At 34.2% G+C, this 18,868-nt stretch overlaps 1 protein-coding gene across 1 annotated transcript; it reads right to left on the reverse strand.

Moving 5' to 3' along the window:
* Positions 1-974: 974 nt before the first annotated feature.
* LOC128993257 (neuroligin-4, Y-linked-like) lies at positions 975-18,274 on the reverse strand. The gene is made up of 16 exons (XM_054417043.1): positions 18,250-18,274; positions 15,240-15,281; positions 14,113-14,301; positions 13,445-13,593; positions 13,009-13,226; positions 12,700-12,849; positions 11,496-11,693; positions 9,271-9,552; positions 8,588-8,858; positions 7,937-8,159; positions 6,571-6,722; positions 5,018-5,136; positions 4,105-4,247; positions 3,065-3,256; positions 2,160-2,388; positions 975-1,712 (listed from the first exon to the last, which is right to left on the reverse strand). The coding sequence occupies exons 3-16, from the start codon at positions 14,197-14,199 to the stop codon at positions 1,396-1,398; spliced, it is 2,730 nt and encodes a 909-aa protein (XP_054273018.1). The 5' UTR covers positions 14,200-14,301; positions 15,240-15,281; positions 18,250-18,274; the 3' UTR covers positions 975-1,395.
* Positions 18,275-18,868: the final 594 nt, after the last annotated feature.

An 18,868-nucleotide genomic window follows, 5' to 3' on the forward strand; every position in this document is an offset into this window, starting at 1 on the left:
GTTCTAGCTCACTTATTTATCAACGTATCGTACTTATGTCGCCAATATCTAAGTCTTCCTAACTGTATTCGACAAAATTACACAACCAACTTCAGTGGAAAGTTGCGGTTTGGGATCCTCCTCTGCGACTACTTGATTAATTGTTTTTATTGTTGAAAGTGAAGTACAATATTTAAAACATTCTAAGCTAATGGTAATGTTAACTCCCATTCCAGTAGTAATGACATAAAATAACAGGACAGTACTATGGGTTAATGCTTTCCTTCAAGTTGTCAAACCATGGTTATTTTACTACTTGAATAATTATTTTGTGGTATGTTAGATTTAAATATTAGAAAAGTGTTCTAAATATGTACTGTGATAAGTTTAAGTAATCATACCAGCAGACAGTAAACGAAACGCATTTTCTGGCTTTAGGAATATATTGTTCCTGTCAGTAATTCAACACTTTACTAAATATGATTCGTTCATTCTTATCTATTAGAACATACTATCAACTATAAGGGATAATGGAAAAATTTAAGTACACGATAACTTTCAACAATTTATTTTATTTCAAAAATAATATTAAACGTTTTATTAGTAATACATGTTATTTACAAGTAAACTGCGTCATTATTAACAGTAAGCAACTTTATACACACATGAGTCCTTATTATCACCTTTATCATCATTCGCTGAAAACACTCAGCAACAGCCTCTAGATTAAAACAAATACGAACTTGGGCAGGAATACATACAAATTGATAAAGTAATAGGAGGGATAGAAACATATGTTAAATTTTATCATGAAAACTACTACGAATTTAATTAAGAAGATCTTTTAGTACCTAATATAATATTTAAGTTAGCAAAAGTTCAATTTTACAAATTTATAATATCGTTGACTTATAAAAAAAAATTCATTTTTTTTGGTTAATTTTATTCATACATCCTTAAAATCATGTTTTTCAACAGTGTAATATAACCTGGATTGATTGAATTTTTGAATGATTTAAAAATCACAGAAGGCCTTATAATATATCTCAATAAATGTGTAATCATGTTGCAATTTGAAATTTAATTTTAATACGAAAAAATACATTTTAAGAATTTTTTTATGTTTTAAGAACTTTTTGAAACATACGAACCATTTTAAAAGATATTATTTATAAACCATTCGATAGATAACAAAATTATTGGTACGAAATTTGGTCACATCAAGAAAAGACACGACGAAAAGAAAGAAAACACTGAAACCATAACACTATCGTCCGCTTTAACACTATATACACTATACACGGGTCACACATGATACAGCGCGTCTTCCGTTTCCGGTTTGCTCCGGTTCAGCTGGTCACATATCCGGTTCAGGTCGTTGGCCAGGCACCGGAAGTCGACCTGTCGCTCGATTTGTCACACCCTTAGCTCCTCCATCGGTTTTCCCTGGGTGTGTTTCCGTCCCAGAGTACCCGGATGGGTGCTGATGAGCTGGATACTCCCGTGAGGTGCGAGGAGTGGCTGGGTCTCTGCTTGAGCCGGGGGTTTGACGACCTTGGGGGGTGGAGGAGGCCTAGGGAGGGTTCCTCCGTCAGTGAACTCCGCGGGAGGCAGACGATGACTCTGGGGAGGCTGGAGCACCAAGAGGGTTGTGTCCGAGGTTGGAGTCTTAAGGATGGAGGGTATACTGGTTGGTGTACGGGTTTCCATGATCTGCAGGAGCTCCGTAGGTCCTATAAATGTACATTCATGTCAACTTCGTGGTTTAGGTACATTGTATATTAGATATTTTTTGTGTGTAAAAATATCCGATTGGAAATAACTATTTACGTAGAACCTTTAGGTGAAGGTTATCGATGTTACATTAAAGCAACAGTATACTGCGGTTATCTGAGCTGTGTATCTACTTGTTTAATATTCTATATATTACTTCCTAAATGACGCTGTAAGTTTATGACTAATGTTGTGATTAGACAAGTGAAAGCTTAGTGACCACAATTACAGACAATATTATTTCTGCAGGAAATATAATTTATATACTAATCAACCTTTTCGATCATTTAGTTATAGACTCATATGCATATCATGTTTTACAATACTGCCCTAATATCCATCAAATGTCGCTATCCCAATATCATTTTACTATCATTGCGATGTCTAAATTATAACAACTCCCTCACCTCCAGTTACACAGATATTGCTCATAGGTCCGCCATTCTCCTGCCGCTTCTTGAGCGTGGAGTTGCAGGAGGCTGTGGAGTTGTTACTGGCCGGACTCGAGTCACCGTGTCTTCCCTTGTCTCTCTGGTAGTAAACGCCGGCGAAGATCAGGACATTGAGGAGCAGCAGAGAGCAACCGATGGCTATCGTCACGCTCAACGCTGTAGAGTAAGCGGCAAACCCATCCTCCTAATAACGATATGTGTTAGTACTTGATTGTAAATTATAAAATTAAATAACAGCACGGACGAAAATACTACACATCTTAAAATGGTTGATTTTATAACAGCTTACTTACTCTAATTAGGAAAACCTGGTTCAAGCTTAAAAATAAAAGCTTAATGAGAACTTCATTTGCCCTAATAGTGGAAAAATCGTGGGCCTCTTTCGCGATCGCGGTGAAAATCTCTCGTGGTGAGGGCATCTTAGCTTTTCGTTTCAGAAGCTACATATATTTTATGAGACTGATGGTGCAATCGTGCCAAACAATGAATGTTCGATGTATTTCGGAAGCTGTTCAATAATTACGTTCTGTTTTAGTTCAGGATCATTCATTAAATTTTTTTCTCCAGCGACTACATCTAGTCTGTTTAACTCGCTCTATGACAGGAATATTGATAAAACCATATAACCATGTAAATTATGAAGTAGGCCTAAGGATCTAGCACTTGAAAATGAGTTGAACATTAATAATATCTTATTTGGATGTTTCCTTTTATATGACTTTTGGACGAGAATACAAATTCTCGTAGTACTCCTAGCATTTAATTCTTCTTCAAAATAGGTCTAAACTGGGTGATGGATTTCTTACATGAATAATATGCAGCACAGAACTAAATAAAAACGTCTACATTCTATGTATTACCTGCTGACTGTTGTCCGAAGACTCCTGTGCGGCAGAGCCTCTGTCGGAGGAAGAGGGAGCGACGACCACAACCGGTGGCATGTAGAGTCCCAGGGAACTGTTGTCGTAGGAAGGTGAAGGCAGAACTCCCTGGCCTACACTGTCAGTCGTGGTGTCGTGGGGAGGCTTACGAGAGGATGGAACAGCCGGAAACTAGGTATATATTAATTACATTATATATTAATTAGTACAAGGAGATATAGGTAATTATTTTCTTATATTGTGTAGATAACATTACATTTGCTACATTCTCAGTTGCATTTGTCATGTCTCAATTTTTCAATGTCCAGGAAAATATGGGAACTAATTTTTGATCAAGTAAATATTATGATCTTTGACATGTTATTATAATAATGTAAATACGTTATGTGAAAAATTATGATTTAGGTCTTCTAAAAAATTGAACCATCTAAAGACCTAGTTGGATCAGAGATTCACTGAGTTTACTAATTTAAATAATTTTATTTTCTGTCATATGTATGTTCCTATGACACTATATCCTTTCAGTTTTGTCCGTTTGAATGTTCTCACATTTGATCAAAGTTGGTAATTTCAATTATAAAACTTCGATGCTGCTCCGTTACACTAAGTTAAATTTTATCCAAAAGTGCATACAGTCTTGAAATGCAATGTAAAGTATTATCTATATTGCATATTTAAAGATAATCACTGAATAATTTGTTTATCCATATAATATGGGAAAGTCTACAAGCGTATTCCAAGTAAAATTTGTAAATTGCATTAGCTGATTAAACTATATTCTAACATAATCTATTCTGACGTTTCTTTGGGAGCCTCAATTGCAATTTTACCAAGGTCAACAATCCCCGAAATATAAGTCATCAGGGGTGCAAATTGTTGGCTAAAAATCGTGAGTTTGGGTGTTTATAGTAGTTAAAATAACCCATAACATAATTAGATTCTTAACTCCCTTGTATACATCATACAAATTGAGCAGAGAAATTTAAACGAGTACATTGTTCATAATAAAAGCTTGGTACCAAATGAGGATGGTCGTCTGTCTCCAGCTGATGGTGAGTCCGAGGAACGTCGTCACCGCCTGGTCTGTGGAGATCCGGGACAAGGTTCAGCCAGAAGGAGAGACGGTGGGCCCTGTAGTGGTTCTTGAGCTTTGGTTTTATATCTGCAGAGAGAGAAGAAGATATAATAGCAATAATTCATTATTCGTTTGAGTAATTGTTGTAAAAGTAATTGTTTAAGTAAAAAACAATCTGTATTGAGTTGTTTTGATTAAACTACAGTTGGAAATCAACTGGAAACTCAATGTAATAACTCATGTACAAAATCACATTGTGTCAGTTCTATAATAGAATTAACATAACCTACATACCACGATAAAATTCACACATCAAAAATTTATTAGATTCATATTTTTGGTCAACTTTTTTTGTAAACAACCATATTGTCAAATCATACACATGATTAATAAAATTTTTCCAAATTCACACGATTTTTCATATCACATGATATATTTTTTTTTATTCCATGATGAAAGGAATATCCTCAGAACATTTAAAATACTTTTTAGAGTCCTGATACTAAATGTAATTAAAAATCAACCAAGTAATAACTAGCTTTGAAGGTTTAATTTTAGAACATAATAAAGGCACCTAAGCGTATTTGATCGAATTACGTTTAGCGTAGTAAGGAAAATTTAAGCAGAAAATTTGTTAGAGCACATAATTAAATTGAACTGCTTCAAAAGTTCTTTCAGAAAATAAGGAAAATAGCTTGTAAAATTGTGTGCGATTGAGTTAATGATTTAGAGTTACTGTTATTAATCTTGAAAAGGTTTTCTATCTAATTCAATTTGAATTCTCGACTTTATTTCAAGCCTTTAAATAGTATAGAGATTTGTCTTAATACTATGACTGAAATATTTTATAAATTTACCAAGACAAATATATTTTTTATGAACGGATTCATATGGAGCCCATTCAATGTTCTTGAATCGATTCTTCTCTTGTCTAAAACCATGCACGAGATCAGCATCCTGTGGCTCATTAGGATTCCTAAAACAAAAAAAATATTCGGATAGAATTGTGGAAACAGTTTTTTATTCTTGTTTATTATTTTACATTTTACAATATTCAACAACCGTGCCATATCAATAATTTTACCATAGCAAACTAAATTTTAATTTTAAAAATAAATACATTTCCATAGTAAACTACGACCTCATGCAAACGAAGATTTCTACCAAATTTGAAACTAGTTTCTTTAGTTATGTTATTTAATATTATTTACGAATTTCTCAATGGGAGCTATGCTTGATCTCAGCCTTTGTAGGCTATTATATTATCACCAACGTATTGATTACTTGAGCCATCGTTTATTTCTGCTACGTTTCAAGAGTAAAGGAAAAGGATGATAAGAGGGAAAATGAAACAAAGTCTGGAGGTTTTCAGTTTTCGTTCTCAAGGACCAAGATCTGAAAGAGTTTGAGATGTAGGTTTTGATGGAGGCTACAGAAGAAGGTAATTTTAGGAGTTCCTGCAAGGATGTTAGGATGTCTGGAGGAGGTGGAGGGGGGAACCAATGGTGAGGTTCTGAAGGATGAGGAGGGTCAAAGTTAGAATTTCTTGAAATAAAATTCTGACAAATAAAATTTGTGATATGTTTCTATGAAAATAATTTGATTTTCTATTTGTTTTCAATCATGGTTTTACTTCTAAAGTACTAACCTATCAAACATTCGGTATTACCTCCTTTAATGTTTAGGTTTTACACGGAATGAAAATAAGAGGCGTTTCCTTGGAAACAAAAAAAATCCCCTAAACAGAAAATATTAAGAGAATTTTCCTTTGCCTAATTGAAAATTTACAAAAATATTTGATTTCAAATTACAGTTTTGTCCTGTATTCAGAGTAATTTAACCTAAAACATATTTTACATTGAATTTACTTGAGGTTAGTTTTTCTTTTCTTAACACACACTTCCTTTTAAAACTAAGAAATTTGTATTCCATCAAAACTAGTTTAACCTTAGGGTTTTAAATATAACTTAAACTTATAAATATACATTTCTACCAAAATATCAACAAGGAGATTCTTCTTAACAATTGGGGAATTAGTTATTTAACTTTAGTATTGTGATTAAAATACAATATGAAATAATAGGGACACTTTGTCTCTAAAAAAATACCATATACTAAGTATGTAACATATTGTTTTATAATAACTGGCTTTTACAAATTTATGTTTCATTGTTACCTTAATCAACTACATAAAACTCACATCTTAACCCTTTGATGAATCTAAGTAACATTTCAGTACTAATTAAAACAATTTATTAAAGCAATTTTTAATGGTTTTATACTTTACATTGTGACATATTATAATGCATGACCAAGGTTTTAATATCACTATTACAAAGTCTTATTATTATTGGATTACTGTAAACCAATGTGGATAGAAAGTTGTGTAATATATTTCTATATTACTCACCCAGTCCTAGCAAAGTTGCTCCAATAGAGAATGGTGGCTTCAGAGAGTAGTATTTCTGCCTTAGTGTAGTTCCTGGGGAAATGCATCATACCAGCCACTAGGGGCGCTCCGAACACGTAAGGCAGCTCCTCCCCATGGATACAACCCTGGCGCTGTAACAATACAAAACACGTGGAGCTCAGGGAATCGCCAGCTGCTTGACGGTTTAATATCTATTACGCTTTACAATAGATATTACTCCAAGGAAATAAACACTGTGTGATTGTAAGTACTTCATACTGATTGTATTCTTTAGGCTTAAATATATACTATGCGCTGTAAATTTTAAATTTGAGATTGTCTGTGATTTGATCAGGTCGTACATCATTGTAGAGATAAGTTAAACATTATAGTTTCTTTGCAAAATTTGTTATATAGTTGATTTATTTTCAGAGTTACTTTAAACATTGTTTATGTTTGTTAGTAAACTTCCCTAGTCTGAATCCTTATTGTGATGTAGTTTGTAATGTTTGAACAAAACATAAACATTTTACATACAAATATAATTAAATAAAACAAAAATCTTTTAGGGGATATCATCCATGGCATTTTCAGTCGTTTTACGAAAGCATAAATAATATAACACTAACAAAGTTGCAAAGATAATCTTACTACCACTGCACGTATATTTGGGTTAAAATCCGCACATAGGTAGCTTCTCCAGCTCAATGAATGATAATTAATAATATATTTAGCGTTAAGACTTTCCAAATACCCCCCCCCCCAAACTAATGTGTTTCTACGTTCTCTAAAAGTTATTCAGTGTGTCAATATTTCGTATTAATATGATGCTCAGTCTGTTATGATAATAAAGAGGTATATAAAGAAGGGTGTAAGCTATTTAAGATATTATATTGGCCGATATCCATCACGGATAGTAAAATACTAACTTACTAACTTTCATGGCATTTTATGAACTGTAATTGGATCGCCTAATTTGGATCACAAAACGTCATAAAGACTTTTTTTGTTCTTTTTTTTCAATACGTGATATAAAGATCTGCAGTAATCGCTCAAATAACACAATTTCACTACTATTACTAAAAATACACTTCTAACAAAACGTAAGAAGTTTCGTAGGTACAGTACTAGTTAAGTCATGGCTTTCTGCTTACGCTGTCTGGGTTTACTTGAATAATAACCAATCGATATGTATATATTTAAATAAATTGGCATTTTTCAGTTTTTTTTTACCTTAAATCAGTTAATCCATCCTAGGAAAGGGTAAACATTTACACCGAAGAGATCTTGCTCACAAAAATTACATTCAATACAATGTTTCTTTTGTCTTCCCTACCACCGTTGCCTCTTCACATATCCTTCCTACCTGGGGATAGTCTCCAAATTTGCTCTGGTAGTCGAAGACATACAGGTATGAGTTTCTTCTCGCCGAGGAGTGCAGGTCTGCGGTGTGTATGACGGGAGCCACCACCTGCGCGTCGCTGAGCGCCTCTAGAGTCTCGTCGCGGATGTTGATGGGGTGTTGGACGGGGCGTTCCCAGTCCGTGTACTCGTTGGCAATCGTGGCTAGGATCTCTGAGAGATGGTACCTAAGAATAACATGCTTTGAGGTTTTTTTGAGTATTTAACACTTTCTCTCAGCTAAATTTCTGGTCAGACCAGACGTGTTTGCTTTAGAAAAAAAGGAAGGTTGGTAGAAATGCGTTTATGTATTTTTACTATTTAACCTAATAAATACAAACCAGTACTATATAAACCGGGTATTTGAAAAAAAAACTTAATGATAAATCCTTTGTACGAATCTGAATCGTTAACACCATCAACACATGATTCTAACTAATGCTGCATTTTATGTTATCACATAGCTATAGTGAATACATTTCTGGTCCAAACTATTCTTTGTCACCAAGTGTGGCCGTAGTCTATGTGAGAATATAGTCTACAAATATATTCTAATTGTCAGCTATCAAATTCCCTTGTGAATAGTTTAAAAATGTTAAGCCCTATCTCAATTTACCTGTAGGTGTTCCTGACGAAAGTTCTGAGTATCCTAGTTCGTCGCTCGCTCTCTATGCCGTACTGTACGTCATCCCCACTGAAGGTTGTGTAAGCCTCCGCCTTGACCACTCCCAGTAGCAGGTCATACCTGGACATCTTGGCCACCATGGCCTTCCTGGCCAGTGGGTTGTTGAGATTGATGTATCCCCCTGTATGAGGGTCATGGGCAGGTGCAGCTGGCCTGCCTGGACCACTTGCACTGTACTCGTTGTACTGGCCATGGTTGCTTTCTGTTTTGGATAAAACCATATTGATTTGCATTAGATACTTCACTATTTTGTGAGTGTTCATGAGCTAAGTATGAGGCAACATATTATAGCATTAAATTTTGTTGAAGAATCATATTTTTAAAGTAATTTACAGCCGGTAATGCATAGCTAAGACTTATCACTGTACTTCTTACTCGAAAATGACTGCAACGCACCCAACAATTTTTTAAAACTCAATGGCCATACCCTAAATCTAAGATTTAACAGGATAAGCAAAATTTTATTTAAAAAGCTCTCCTACGTAACGGTTTGTGTTTTCGACATTTTTAAAGATATAAAAGGTTAACGTAAAGTATATTTCGTTAACGAAATAACCATGTAAATAGATGGACAAACAAATCTAACATTGTGATGGTATGTAAACAAAAGTTACCTTGATTACTAGATGGTCTAGGCTCTGGGTTACCATTGTCTATAACAACACCGTCCACAGAAGGACCAAAGGCAGTAGAAAACTCAGGGACATCGATGGGAGTGGACAGCAGCGCCTCAAGTGGACGTTCACGCAAACATTTGAGCAAGTGGGGGTGAGGCATCTCGGGCGAGCAGTTGACGTGCTTGGCAACTTGTCGAGCGAAGCGAGCTGGCTCTCGGACTAGTGCCCAGGGACTTAGAGCGGACCCTGACATTAGGATGGCACGGTGGAACAACAAACCTGGGAAAATAGTTAGTGATATGAAAATATACTACGAAATATTAAAAATGCTTATACGAAAATGGTATACGGTTGATTTCGTGTGACTACTACAGTCAGCCGAAAGGGCAAATAATATTATTGTTATGCTTAGTAAATTAACAAATATGAGTGTAGAAAGGCGTCAGATGATCCGTATAGCTTTGTCATTGACTAATATGATTAAGTCCAGTTTGAATAAATGTTTTATTATTTTGTATTACTATCCTAAATGAGTTTAATCAAACTGTGAAAAAGAATTACATTCAAGGCTAGCATCAGAAATCAAATGTGAATAGATGTAAGAAAGTGGTTAAAAGAGAGTAGTTTATAACATTTTATATAAGCAGTTTGCATGTAAAGATTTGAAATGTAGCTTAAATAAATCAACTAAAAGTACTCTAATTCCCTACAACAACAAGATAACATGTTGGATGTAATAAAGGTAAGTGGTAAAGTTTCACAGAGATAGATTCTGTTTCACTGCATTTCCCCCAGGAGAAGTTCTTGTGGAAGGATTTCTCTGTTGAGATTAGTCCTTGGAAACTTCATCTGTGTTGTACATGACCGTGGAGCTACTCTTACATACTTTGTGTTACGTCAGTGTAACAAACGGGGATGTTAGAAGGGTTAGCTAGAAACTTGCTCGTTTTGAAACTTCATAAACAATTTGACATTTGAATTTTACAGGAATATTTAATTTAAAGAACTACAATGTAGTTTAAGTTTTTACGATATTTAATCAATCAATCAATCAATCATTGATATGGGGACGCCACCTAGGTGCGTATTTTAATCCAAATATGAGTGAAGGATTAGTGTAGAATGGTGTGTGATGACCATCTTTGTAGCTATGTTACTGACTAAGATCAGCTGTTTTATTAGTCAGGATCATCTATATATATAAAAGGCAAAGCCCTCACTGACTGACTGACTCACTCATCACTAATTCTCCCACTTCCCATTTACCTAGGAGGCTGAAATTTGGTACACTGATTCTTTAGGCATTAAATAGGCAAACCTAAAAGTGAGTGAGCGTAGCGAATGAACTTCAACCAGGACGTGATTGAGCCATGCGAACGAGCTCACTTATGAAGTTAAACGGGGCAAAGCCCGCGGGTACAGCTCGTCTTTATATAAAGCCAAAAGTACCCATGAACTTTTGAGAAAACTACAAGTCACACCCCCATTAACCATATACTTAAAATGTTCGTCATGACGAGAAACCTTGCGAAAAATTATCCATTTTTTCATAAATTGCCCTTTAAGGTCATAATTGTTTTCCAAAGGGAACTTTCCATATACTTAATGTTAAAAATACCTCAGCTGTTCTTATTTGTATGTTTATTCTTTCAATTTATTACCTTATTTAAATCTATTGTGATTATTTGTTTGTAATGCTGTATTCTGTTATGTTTATTTCAGCTTTACTTAACCAATCAATTTTTTTTTTACTTTATTTTATTTTACAATCTGTTTAGTACAACTGTGAACAATTAGTAAAAGGAAACCAATCAATAGTTTTTTATAATACTTATGAAGTCAAACGGGTTGAAGCCCGTGGGTAACAGCTAGTTTATTTAAAGCCCAATGATCAGGAACAGCTGGGTCCAGTTTCGAACCATCAAAAAGCTACTATCTTTTCTCAGGATCGAACCGGCGACCATTTGATTACTAGGCGAGCATTATTTAATTTTTTTTATATTAAAATGGAATTGGTATTATTTAGTGTATAAGCTAATCTAAAATCAAGGTTTCGAACAAGATAGTTACTTATATGCCATTGAAATCGTTTATGAGTGTTTTCTAAATGACGTATTTTTAAAACAAAATTGACGTTAGTTATTGTTTATCGAACTGGTTTTACTTCTCAGTAGAATCAGATCATAAAATAAAATAAAACATTCATATTGTTTGTGACATACCATCCGGCACAGCGCTGGAGGTCATGAGGAAGTGCACACAGGCCGCTCCTGTGCCATGACCTACGAGGGTGACATTGCTAGGGTCTCCACCGAAGAAGGCAACGTTCTCCTGGATCCAGTGCAGTGCTGCTATCTGGTCCATGAGGCCGTAATTTGCTGGAGATCTTGAATGCAAGTCCGTATTGGCGTTTAGGAAACCTGAAATTATAATTCATAAGTACCATACACCCGTAAAAATATACTATGAGTAAAATGTTATGGATATCGTTTGGAACCTTTTGCTAGGAAATAGTAATTATTCGTAGGTAAATCACGGGACAAAAGATATGAAATACTAAGCCAAAATCTGCTAAAAAATTTAGTTAGATAACATATTTAATATTTTTTGTTAAACTGATAGATGATTAAGATTGTTATTCATAGGAAGATCTTTTAATTTTTAATTGTTCTCGGTATTTTATTTTATTATTGTATTTATTATTTGTTTCATACAAAGTAAAAAATAGAAATATTTGTTAATAATGTAACAATTTTAAGTCTGTGAATTTTTATTACATGTGTAATTGTAAAATATATTTTTACTGGTCAGGGGCTCTATGAAACCGAGAGAAAGAATTACATATTACTAAATATTTTACATTAGTGGTGATTCATAAATTCAGTAAACGTATTTTTAGCATACTACTATAGTAATAACACTTTATATAGCATATAACAGTATTTTATCAACAAATATTTGTCAAACTATTTCATAAATGGATATAAATTACCGTAAAAAGGATTTCTATATAGGTATAATTCCTTAATACAATTTGTCTATTCGAAAAATGTATTTACTATCTTTAACTTAAGTAGGCGAAAATTATTGTAAATTGTACCTAACAGTATTGTTCTCTTACAAAATTAGGTAATCTTGAAACTTTTGAAAGGCTTTCACTCGGGGAGAAAGATAGCACTCCTAATAGGTTAGAAGTTCGCTTAACTTAGTTTTATGAGTTGTACGAAACTTTGAAAGGTTCTCGTTAGTTCAATAAGGATAGTTTTGATAATAAAAGTTCGCTAATAGCCGTCTTAACTCAAGTAAGGACGAAGTTTATCCTGATTGCATAGAAGAGCAGTATAAAGGATCTAACAATTTATGATTGCAGGTAACCTGTATTCTAAAACTTGTATTTTTTTCAGTAGTTTTAAATGTATTACTTACCTAGTATTCCAAGCCTGTAGTTAACAGTGACCACCACAAGTCCTCCATAGCTAGCCAACACGCTGCCATCATACACGTTCCCAGAGTTCCATTCGTACGACTCTCCGTGGATAAACACAAGCACCGGATATTTGGCGAGCGTATCCCTGTCTAAATAGTAACAAATCGTCAGAATTCAACCATGTCTTATACATATATCTTTTGAAGAAATATTGTATAGTGATAAGAGAAGATAGTTTACATAATCTATCTTTAGTTGTGATACTTACGATCGTGATTATTAATAATTTGTGTTTTTAGTGTATATACCTTGCACTGGGGCGTAGATATTTAGGTATAGACAGTCTTCACTCTGGTTGCTCAGGTAAGGCAAGAGCCTCTTCAAATACTCTAGCCGTCCCCTCGGCATCTTCTTGAGAGCTGCCGTCTCGTTGTGGATGTCAGGGAGCCTCTGGGGGCACACTGGGCTGAAACGATCGGCGTTCTTCACTCCAGACCAGAGAGCACCAGTCACGGGGGGCATGAACCTGGAAATAATGTTTTATACACATTGACGTATTTGATTATGGACAAATATTTACTTAAATATAACTAGCTATCATCTACGTTTACAAAACTAAGTACCTACTATAAGATTTCTTTTTAACAGTATAATACAGACAAACAATGTCACGTTTAAAAAAGGATGCTTAATTTTTTATAAAAGGAAATTGAGAAAAATGAAATAAATATGTTTGTTATTTACCTGAGAACTCCAGTGGGTGGAGATGCGTAAGGAACCCCTCTGTATACCTCCACTGGGTCAAGATGTCTACTCTCTGGTTGGACAACCAGACCTGAAACTTCTCCGTTCTTCGTCCTCACTACCCTACTTGCTACGAACCCTTGGACCACCTGCAAAAAGAAAAGTAGGCTCAAAATGTAACGCATACAACGTACGAATATTTGTTATTAAAGTTAAGAATTTCACCATATATAATTCACAGATACAACACTAGTTAACTTTCAACATAGAAATAAATCGCTCATTTCTCAAATTAACGAACTCCTTGCACAATTAATTAAGTGGACTAAATGTTGTAAAATGAGAGATTAAGACCTAGTTTGGAAAATCTGTAGTTTATTAAACGCTAGACACAACACTAAAACTAAGCAAACCCATTTTATTGGTAGTAAACTTCCAACTCGCCCCACTGATTTTTCAGATCTGTTTGAATAAATTACTGTATTTCACATGCCTTTTGCAGTAGTGGCTTTATCAATGCAATAAAAAAAAATACCTCAATTTAGTATATTCCTTTACATTGCACTCACGTTTTCTCATAACCAGAAAACATAATAATATAATGTGATTTAAGATCCAGAATCGCGAAACCATAGTTGGAATATAAGTATTTACAAACTTCCGCTCACCTCTCCCATCAGGAGCATCCCTGCTAGTGCCAGCCACAGACACTTGCTGCGCCTCCGTCGAGTAGCTTCCGTTCGTCGCAGGATCATAGTCTTACACTGAGCTCCGTGTCACCTCCATGCGTCCCATGGTCTCATTGCTGGGGCAGAGGTGGCCTTTATCGTTCACTGTACTTGAGAGCCATTGCTATTCTGAAATAACATCAACACAAAATTATACAATGTTTGTTTCAATTAGTTGTGAAGCTTATTGTAAAATTTAAACTATACAACTCCATAAAATGTCAGCATTCATTTTATGACCGAATAATCTAAACACACTGTGAGCAGTTGTAGTTTTATTTCATTTCGGGTGCTTTATTCCAGCTTTAGAAAATTTAATGTATCTTTATTTACTGTTATCCGATGCGATTCGATGGGGATCCATGTTATCTGAATGGGTACTGCATGTAGTGCCACTATAACTAATTCGAACCGCATTTGCATCTTAAACACATTAAACAAACCACTGAACCAGCCACTTTCATAATTAACTATTATCCTATGCTTTTACTTGGCTGTGTAAAAGGTAGGTTGGAATAGAAAGGGCCCCTCGAATTTAGACTAAAGTACTCGTAACCACAACAACCATCGTTTTCAAGAGAGCTAGAATTAATAGACACAGGGTTGCTGGACAAAAATATTAATCCAGTAAGTTCAACATGGAATGAAGGGTGATATTCCTACTTCATGCGGATATTCACGGGTCACAAGTACTTTTACTAATCGTATTTAAAAATAAGCAATTTCTGTAGCCCGACCTCATTAACCAGCCACCGAACGTATATGATGTACGTATGAAAATACATATTTGATGCTGCTCACGTTTGGTAGGCAATTTTTGTAGGCTCAAAATTACGTAGGATGGCTGTCAGTGAACACAGTCAACTTCAAGGAATTTTAAAGGAAAAGCCCAATAAAATAGATAAGCGTTTAAATGAACAATGATTTCTTCTTAAAATAAGTAATGCAATTTTTGGAAAATTACAATATAAGAATAAAAAATAAACACAAACGCAATACAATTGTTGTTCGGATGTACAAACTAGGTGAAAGTACTAAAATTAAATTGATATCAATTTTACACTCACGTTTTACTCAAAGTTGGAACAAGTCGTAAGTCTTTCGAGAATCTGTAACAAAGCATCTATTGAAATGAGCAGAACAACGACATCTCATGAAAAACGTAATTAGATTTTAAATTCAAATTCGAACTGAATTTGTATCCAAAACTCAAGAATACATACACTTTCTTCTAGCATGTCTATCATTAAACCATGTACGTATTATATTTAAGGCAATAAATCATATTGCAGTGGTAACACCATTCCAACCGAACCGTTACGTTTTAACAATCTTGAAATGAAAAATATTTTCTAGCCTGCTGTATGTAATCACTCCCGCTCTGTTCCCATTTCCCATGGGTGCACTCAAAGCTGAGAGATTTCCCACTAGAATTGCTCCATTTAGAGATATCGTTGCTTGTTACATCAGTTATTCTGTACAACACATTACGTTTCAAATATTAATTAACATAATTCACAACTCCGTAAATACATACATGTTTTTATAATCTTTATTTCTTGGGGAGCTTTGGGTAAACATGTTTAGGAGATTAAAACACTAAATAATAACAAAATACAATTTCAATTAAGGAGGCAACAATGAGAATAAAACACAAAAGTAACGTTTTCTTTATGTATATTTACCATCCCACCCGCTTACTATGAAAAACATAAAAAATGTTATCTTTGACAATTGTTTTTCTTATTTGTATTAATCTATTCCCGGTTACTTAAGTTTCCTACACCACGGTGTCTTAGGAAAAAACTGAGCATTTAAGAAATCATAGAATGATATTAGAGTTACCAAACGTAAACGTAATTGAGTTTCTGAAAACCATAGATAATACCATTCAATGATAGGTCAGCAATATGGCAATAAGTATAACCTAATACATTTCTAACAGCAATAAATGTCTATCGGTAATAAATAAATAAATTTAATTTGTAAAGCATCCTAACTGATTAATCAAGGAGTTATTTTCAACTAGAGTAAATATGTAAATATATTATATTCAGGTGTAGTTCCAGTAAATTTTACTAAATATTAAACTTACCTTATTTTTATATACTGTAATTAGTAAAAATAATTATCTTTAATAGTATTACAGATAAAACTAAAAAGGAACAATGAACAACAATGAATAAAAGATAACATTCTCCAAAACAAAGTATCCACTAATACACAAAAAATAATACACATATTGGTTAATACACATAAAAGGGCTTGAACTTAATTGGTTTCATTTTCCAATAAGTTCAAATTATGTCGATCTTAAATATGATACCGTAATGTATGTTTACTATAAAGCCATCTTAGAGTCATATATGTCATGTACAGCCTCCTTATTGACATGGTCAATTCTAAATAACAACAAGTTAATCAATACCAAGTGCACACTATTTTATTTTTATTTTCTCTAATTACAACTAGGTACCATTAAAATGTTCAACAATTCTTCTAATTTTTTTAGACACTTTTAGCTAAAATCTTGAAAATATTTATAGAAAAAATAATTGTTTGTTTGTATTTATAATGACGTTAGTTAAACAAATTATTTAGCTTTACAAAAAGCAAGAACAAAGAGAAGTATTTATCAATGGTGGTGCTACGTTATTGTACTTGTATCAGTGCCGTTATATCTGCTATTAACGTTTCTCGAGAGAGTCAGTGGCCCAGTAACAGCGCTATTACTATCTGCAAGTCCTATATTACTAGCTGGTGTTCAAACTACATTTGAAACTTGATATTTAAAAGTAAATTCTCATAATAACCGACATTTAATTTAACTTGGTGGAATTGTATCCAAACTAAATATTTCTCAATGGGAATACTACTTTATCATATAGTATTACAATATAGCGTAACGTGCACTACACCATTTGGGATATGAATACTAAGGTATTTCCATAAAGTTATGAGATATTTGAGGGTTATAGAAGTTTTGACAATAAAATATATGAGAAAATTCATCAATTTAAAGGTGTAATGATATAATTAATGATTATAGGTGATCAAACTAGACAAATCTTTAAACCGCCAGTTCCTATTATTATTCTTTTTTTTGGGAGAGGAGGGAAAATGCTTTTACGCACACAGGTGGCCAGCCTGTGGTGTTAGATTCCTGAGGGGATCAGGCTATTTACTAAAAAAAACCTCTACTCTGTTGGACACAGACCTGGAATTGTTTGTCACATTTCATCAAGTCAGGCCAACATGTGACCTATGCCCTAGGGCTCCCACTGTTTCCGGCATTCTGTTAATTTATAACCTAGAATACCCTGGACGAAATGTGCCGTATCTAATAAGCCAGTTTTTATCAGAAAGTTCATATATGGAAAACATCTGGTGAATTTCACACGATAAAACACAGCCTATCCTAACAATTACCTAAATGTATATTAGGTTTAGCTTAGGACTAAACGATGGTATCCCAAAGGGAAGGTGCTGTCTCTCCTCCTCTTGAACATCGTGGTAGATTACCTAATCTTCTCTGACAGAGGCACATTCGTTGAGGGAATATGCTAACAAAATTATGATTCTGGCAGTGGGCGAATTCAACAATACCGTCTCTGTTCTTAGAAATGCGCCCTTGAGGTAAGGGATACATAAGGGATAGGGAGCTCATGCACTGACAGTTCGTCTCTGTGGTAAGGCTACATATTTGGTGTGAATGGTGAGAGATCTGGATGCTCTTCAGAAACTTTCCTGTCTTATTAACAAGTACAATGAGTATCTGTCCGGGAGCCTTATTAACATGTTACAAATTAGGTTACACATACAAATGATTGTGGAGAGGGCTGCCTACAGGCTACAGTGGGAAAACCTTTGAGTTCATGCAGGAGGACTCCGATTTCACTCTCAGATCACTAACACCCGATGCGGTACTACTCAATTCCAATACAATTATTTTTCGTTTATCTTAAATGAATGAAATGAGGGTTGTTTATTCTACCATATTATTTACAATATTTTTCTATAGTAAAACGTGATAGCTGAGATAAAAACCCACTATAAAGTTTTAACTCGAGAAATTACCTTTTGCTTAGTCAACAGCAGAGAGTCTGTCAGTATTACTCAGCACCTGAAACATATTTATTTATTTATTTTTTTATTAAACACACAAAATTAATTTTTTGTACACAATCTATGTGAACAAGTTCAGGATTCTCTTAATGAACACTTTCAGGCAAGCTGGACTATTTATTTTCTTAAAGATTATATCATACGACAAGTCCTTGGAAATTCGATCCAATAAATCGACAGATTTTGAAATGTTTTGGAGGCAAGTAGTTCAAGAGATGCAAGACATTTCAGCAGGTTTAAATATTTATTTTCACTCTTCTGAGTTCAAAACTTTTATATTTATGATGGGGAAATTCAGGCAATCGAATAAAAGTGTACAATACATAGGTGTACTTTTAAAAAAGTGGAAGGGCTGTAAACCAACCGGTGTTTATAAACTATGCAATATAGATCTAATATTTACTACAGGATGATACCGAGCTTAATCATCGCTAATACATGCTTCACTGGGCTAGAAAATCGATAACGGTTCATGCATTTGTAAACCAATCTTTGGTGTTACATTTAGATTTAGATACATGACGTACAAATATAAAATAACCCCCTATTTGGAAAACTTTTATTTAACTAC

This window comes from Macrosteles quadrilineatus, unplaced genomic scaffold (genome assembly GCF_028750875.1).
Source record: "Macrosteles quadrilineatus isolate MER2022 unplaced genomic scaffold, UCM_ALF_1.0 Scaffold_4__1_contigs__length_99947679, whole genome shotgun sequence".
Taxonomy (NCBI): Eukaryota; Metazoa; Arthropoda; class Insecta; order Hemiptera; family Cicadellidae; genus Macrosteles; species Macrosteles quadrilineatus.